This window comes from Talpa occidentalis, unplaced genomic scaffold (assembly GCF_014898055.3).
Source record: "Talpa occidentalis isolate TD23 unplaced genomic scaffold, MPIMG_talOcc4v2.1 talOcc4.5, whole genome shotgun sequence".
Taxonomy (NCBI): Eukaryota; Metazoa; Chordata; class Mammalia; order Eulipotyphla; family Talpidae; genus Talpa; species Talpa occidentalis.
In genome coordinates this window covers 84,400,664-84,406,663 of record NW_023604861.1, presented here as the reverse complement: position 1 = coordinate 84,406,663, position 6,000 = coordinate 84,400,664, and the positions used below count along the sequence as shown (strand labels likewise).

The window sequence follows — 6,000 nt, the reverse complement described above, 5'->3', positions numbered from 1 at the left end:
AGCACAAGAACCAGCACTGGCTAAAACTCAGTATCTATAATTATTAACAGTGGTTGTCATTATTAATAAACCGAGCATGCAAGCAACACCCAGGATTTGCTTCTAGGCACAGAGCAGGCACCTAGCGATGGGTAGGATGGCTTAAAACCTCCACCAGAGTCCACCATTTCCCCCAACTAGTGCGGCAGGAGCCCCAGACCTGAGAGCGAACACTTAAATATTAATGTGGCTACTCATTTATTCATCACTCTGCTCTCCGCCGCAGCGTCCGCAGAGGGCGAGCCACGTCTCCGCCTCTCCCGCGCCCGCGGCCCCGGGCCTGGGCGCGCGTCCCCTCAGCTCGCGGAGACCCGGCCGCGCGCCCCGGCCGTTTCCAGGCGGCTGCCGCGGGGCAGTCACGTGGCAGGGCGGGACTCTCCGGCTTTCCCGCGGGCACCTTCCCGGGCACGGGCGGGCTGGAGTGGGGAGAGCGCGGTCGGGCGCGTGGGCACCGAGGCCCGCATCACCCCCTATTCCTCGCCAAGGGGAGGTCCCTCATGGGTGCGGGGACGCGGGCCAGGGCCGTTTGGGGGAGCAGGGGCACCTTGAAAATCTGAGAGTGGCCAGCAGACAAGGGCACGTCGCCCTCCGCGGAGGGTGTCGCGCTCCCCGCGCGCGAGGCGGGGCGTCGCGGGCGCCCCCAGCCCGGGGCGGGGCCAGCCGGGGCCCCGCCCACCCCTCTGCAGAGGCGGCGCGCCCCGCCCCCCGCGCGCCCCGCCCCCGGCCCGCGCCGCCCACGCCCTCTCCGCCCCCGCGGGTCTGCGGCGGCCGGGCGGGGAGCGGCGGGCAGCGCCCCCGCAGCGCTGCGGCACGGCCGCGTGGGTCCGGGGCGCGGGGCCCGGCCGCGGGGCGGGGCGCTGACGTCGCGGGAGGCCGGCTGCCGGGGGGCGGGGAGGCCGGGAGGCGGCGGCCCGCGCGGCCCAGCCCAGCCCAGCCCGCAGCCGCGGCGGCCGGGAGTGCGGGCGGCGGCGCCGTTCCCTGCCGCCCCGGCGCGTCTCCGCCGCCGCCTGGGGTTTCGCTGGGTCCCGGCGTCCGCGCCCGTTCCGGCGCCGCCTCGCCGGCCGCCGCTTCCCCCGCCATGGCCCTGGTGCGGGGCGCCGAGCCGGCGGCGGGGCCCTCCCGCTGGCTGCCCACGCACGTCCAGGTGACCGTGCTGCGGGCCCGCGGGCTGCGGGGCAAGAGCTCGGGCGCGGGCAGCACCAGCGACGCGTACACGGTGATCCAGGTGGGCCGCGAGAAGTACAGCACGTCGGTGGTGGAGAAGACGCGGGGCTGCCCGGAGTGGCGCGAGGAGTGCTCCTTCGAGCTGCCGCCCGGCGCCCTGGACGGTCTGCTGCGGGCGCAGGAGGCCGACGCCAGCCCGGCGCCCTGGGCCGCGGGCCCCGCCGCCGCCTGCGAGCTGGTGCTCACCACCATGCACCGCTCGCTCATCGGCGTGGACAAGTTCCTGGGCCAGGCCACCGTGGCGCTGGACGAGGTCTTCGGCGAAGGCCGCGCGCAGCACACGCAGTGAGTGAGGGGCGGGCGCCGCGGGAACGGTTGAGGGCCTAGCGGGGCGGGGCTGGTGGGTGGGGGAGCGGGACCCCAACCTGCGCCCCGCGGTGCGCCCTTGGCCTCGCGCGCACGAGGGCGTAAACCGACGAGTTGATTCTCCGCATTTTGCGAACCCCTTCTGACTGTGCACTGTGTGCGCTTGGCCGCTGGGGGGTCCTTGGGAGGTCTGGGGGAGACGTGAGTGGCGACCCAGTGTCAGGAGTATTGTGTCAAGTTAAGTTAGGAGGCTCTTCCACTGTGCGTGCGGACCTTAAGAAGGAACATCTTGGGACAGCTCTTGGGGCCTCTGCCATCTCCCTTTCCTGAAGTGCAGGGAAACAGAAAGTGGCTGTCCCAGGCTCACAGGGGGATGGAGAGGCAAAACCTCCCCCGGTGGGGAGGAAGTGGGGAAAGGAAGGTGCACTCTTAACCTCCAGGGCAAGATTGAAAGGAGATGCCCCACCAAGCCTAGAGACCACAGAGGGCGTCTGTGTTTTGCTGTTACTTCACTGTCCTCTGACGCCCTGAGATGCCCTCCTGGACCCTACCCCTTATGTCCTTGGCCTGAGAACAGGAGAACCTTCTGGGTGAAGGAGGTGAACACTGCAGCTCTTCTTCCAGTTTCCTGCCTGTCCCGCCTGAGGTGGAGTTAGTGGCATGGGAATGCACCGCAGGAGATAATCTTCCAGTCACTTCCACCTGGAAGGGCCAGTGGATTTTTTTGTAATCATTTATTTTGGCAGCATTTAACCTCCCCTGGGTTAAGATCAAGGCTTCACATTTGGAGGCCCGTTTCCTGTTTTGGGTTTAGGCAGGCTCTGGAAGCCAGTTTCCAGGGCTGACAACCCACTGTGGATCACTCAAGTGGTTAACTGGGGTGGGGGACACTTTTCTTGGCCCCCTGGACCATGCATGGGGAGGGTAAGGTAATGGGGGCTGGGCTGTACCCCAGGTACAGACAGGTACCGGAAAGCTTAGCTTCCAGTGAAATGTCACACACATGAGTAAATCTAGGAAGGATTGCTGGAGGAGAAGGATGAACCTGGTGCAGTCCTTCATGAAAACAAGGTTTGGAAAGAAAAGGATCTGACTTTGAGTATTTTCAAAATATGGGTAGGGAAGGGCCGTCCATGGTCCATGGCTCATTGTGGCCTGGGTGGGAAGCAGGTCAGCACTGAGCAGTTCTAGGCTAGACTCTGACCGGCTCATCGCCTGTGTCCCCTGGCCTGCCCTCCTTCCCTCATGACTTGCTGTTTGGTTGCTGGGTGTGCAATCATGTGGTGTAGCTTGGCACTTTTTCTCTTTTTCCCCTCCTCTTTTCTGTACTCTTCCTCTTTCCTTGCTCAGGGAGCTGGAGGGGTGGATATGGGGCAGAAAACTTTCTCCTGGATCTCTTACTTAGCCCTTTCTTTTTCTGAATAGGCTCCAGTGGTCAAATTCACTCCACCCTTTCCTTGTCCTTCCTTCACTCAGCTAATCTGGCCAGACTGGTAGATGACACAGTTGGGGGCTGGGGAGGGGGACAGACCAAAAAAATTCTCTAGGCTTTTAGGGAGGGGCTTCTTAGAGTCCAGTGAATTGAGGAGGGTGTGTGCTAAACTTTGATTTTTCAGTTCCTACTCTTGCCTTCTTCCTAGCTTCTGGTGCTTCCTTTGCTGAGCTGTCTGTGACTGTAGGCTCAGGCAGACCTGTTTTCAGCCAAGGGCAGTCCCTTTGGTAGAATGTGCTGCCCCTTGATCTCAATGGGAGCTTTAATTTACTTTATAGAAGTCATCTTTTCCACCAGGATCTTTCCACACCCGCCTGGCTGCCTTTCCTCTGATGCATTGACCTGGGTTATTTATAGAATTTGGGGAGGGCAGGAGAGGAGAGGGGTACTTGTGGTGGGCAGAGGAGACCTCTACTGCACGGGACATAACAGCATGCCCACTGACAGATGGTGAGAGCTGCCACCCTACTTTGGTCCCCTCCTCTGGCTCTAACAGCAACTCCTGTTGGCATTTCCTGGAGCACCCTGGCATGGGTTGCTGAGACAGTGAGTCTGCACATTGCCTAGTGGGGAGCAGGCAAGATGGAGAGGACAAGGGTGTGCCCACTTCAGTTCTGGATAATGGTGAAAAAAAACAACAATGTCCATTCTTTAACTCCAGAAGCCGGTTATTCAAGTTTCATGGAGAGTAAATGGTATCCTTGTGTCACCAAGACAGAACCTGACTAGGAAAGGCTCATGGTTAAGGAGAGCAGGCTGCAATCTTGCACAGAACAGATTCCAGTCCCAGATCAGCCACCAAGTAAATTCTTGATACCCCAGCTTTCTCATCTGTAAAGTGGGGCTATTTTATGCCTTCACAGATTGTATGCATGGGGTGACATGAGAATGCAACTGACACTGTTGACAGTGAGTAGCAGTGATGGCAGAGGGAGGTTTTGGAAACAATATTTGGTAGCTATGCTATGGGAGATGTTCCCTGCCCTGGAAGGGCCTCTCATGTGATTGGAGGAAACGATACAGACCTTAGAGCCTGGGGAGGACTGTGGGTGGCAGGGTACACCCAGGAGTGAGAGGGGCTGGCCCTCCAACTCTCTCTTTGATGCTAGAGGTTTGAGAAATAGGACTGGGCGTGGGGGCCGCTGCAGCCTACAGCTCTGCAGCTCTTCCAAACAGCTTGCTTGAGCTGCTCCTGCCTACTTGGGAAGGCAGTACAGCGTGGTGTTTAAGAACCTGGAGACTGTTTCACTCCCAGTTCTGTGATCTATGAGCAGGCAAGTTCTTAACTTGTTTCCTCATTGCTGCAAAGTTCATGATAATAATAGAGTTATACAGGTTAAATAAGACAGAGTCTGTAAAAGCCTCAGCATAATTTCATGTACCAAATTTTCAAATATTAGCATTGGGGCTCCTTTGAGGGCCCTGCTTGGTACCTTGATGGTGTACCTGGAATGTGAGGTGCCTCAGTAGCCCCTTCCCAAAGCTCCTTGTCAGTAGAGTGCTCATTGAGGCAAGGGATTCAGTGGAGGTTTCCAAAGAATTGAAGAGGAAGTTCTTAAAATTTAGTGTAATACTCAAGGAAACTGATGATAGCCCTCTCCCCACAGTAGAGTCATGCGTGGATCACCGTGGTTCTGAAGACTCTAAGAAATGCTTTTCTACTATTTCCTTTCTTGTTTTTACCTCCAGTATCCATTCTGGTACTCCCCAGTGGGTGCTGTAAACAACACACCTGTCCTGGGTCTATTGGACCAATGGTTAAAGCCTGGCCACTTGAGAAGGTCAAGGCTGTGGGCTCGATTTGAGTGTGGACCAGTGTCTTTTTTTCCATCACAGAGAGCAAACAGTTGCTGACTGTGGCCCCTTGAAAGGCTCTGTGGGCCCTGATCAGACCTGTGCCATTGGTTTTATGGGGGCCTCTAGGAGGCCTCTGGCTGAGGAGGACATAGGTTTGAGACCAGAGATTTCTTTCTGCCTGGCTAGTCACGGTGGCCTGAGATTTCCTTGAGGAGTTTGGGTTTGGGGGCACTGGAATAGGTACCTAAGGGGGAATGCAGCCTATCAGCCTTGGCTTGAAGTGGTCTTTGAGGCCTTCCATCCATTCCTTAGCTCCTGGATGCCTGCAAGGTTCTATTGTAGGCTGAGGGCACATGACTCCACTTCTTTCTCTCCACTGGTTTCCAGATGTGACTGCTCCTCAGGAGGCAACTGAGGCCATGAGGGTCTCCTTGGCTTCATCTGCTCCAACCCCAGACCTGGACTTGGAGGCCTGTGGGGATCTGGGGAAGTCTGTTTTGGCTGCCAGGGAGGATGTAGCCATGCTTGAAAGTCAGTCACTAGGACACAGGAGGCTGCATCTCCCTTAGTTATGGCCAGTTTTTATCTGGATTTTTTTGGGCAGCAGCTTGTGGAGGAGATGGAGGGGTAGGAAATAATTTCCTCGTCAGACTGGGCGGCTCCTTCTCGCTGGCACAGCAGCTTCCCCCTCCCTCTGTGTCTGGCCCTAGGCCGGAACCTGGGGCTGTGGTGTTGCCCATTTCTGCCCCTTTGGCCCCCTCCTGTAGGCTGCCAGGGACAAATGAGCTTAGCTTCCATCCTGGGTGACCTTGAAGGCTGTCCCTTTCCTCTGATTGGGACTGCCCGCCCCACTTGTTATTGCTGCCACCGTGATGCTGTGACACTCCCGCTGACGCTGAATGACTGGCCTTGTCCAGATGTTTCCCCTGCCTTTCCCACCCTGCACCAGACAGATAATTAACACAATGACGGGAGCTCTCAGGGAATCAGTACTCTATTTTTTTTTTCCCTGTGCCGCGCCAATTTCTGCCAAATGGTGGAGTCATGTAGAAGCATTGCCCTTGCTCGCAGCCAAGTAATAAATATAAGTCCACAATGTGGGTCCTTTGTGCCCCAGGCAGCCCTGTCAGGGAAGAGGGAGT

General features: G+C 58.0%; 1 protein-coding gene across 3 annotated transcripts in view; it reads left to right on the top strand.

Moving 5' to 3' along the window:
- The first annotated feature begins 858 nt into the window (after positions 1–858).
- RAB11FIP5 (RAB11 family interacting protein 5) overlaps positions 859–6,000 on the top strand; it is a 32,057-nt gene continuing 26,915 nt past the window's right edge. The window contains exon 1 of one of the 3 annotated variants that reach the window (XM_037527621.2): positions 859–1,548. In XM_037527621.2, the coding sequence (XP_037383518.1) occupies positions 1,118–1,548 (431 nt within the window). In that variant the 5' untranslated portion in view covers positions 859–1,117. Of the gene's footprint in view, positions 1,549–1,673; positions 2,641–6,000 lie in introns of those variants that run through there. The other 2 variants (XM_037527618.2, XM_037527620.2) reach the window with 2 other exon arrangements.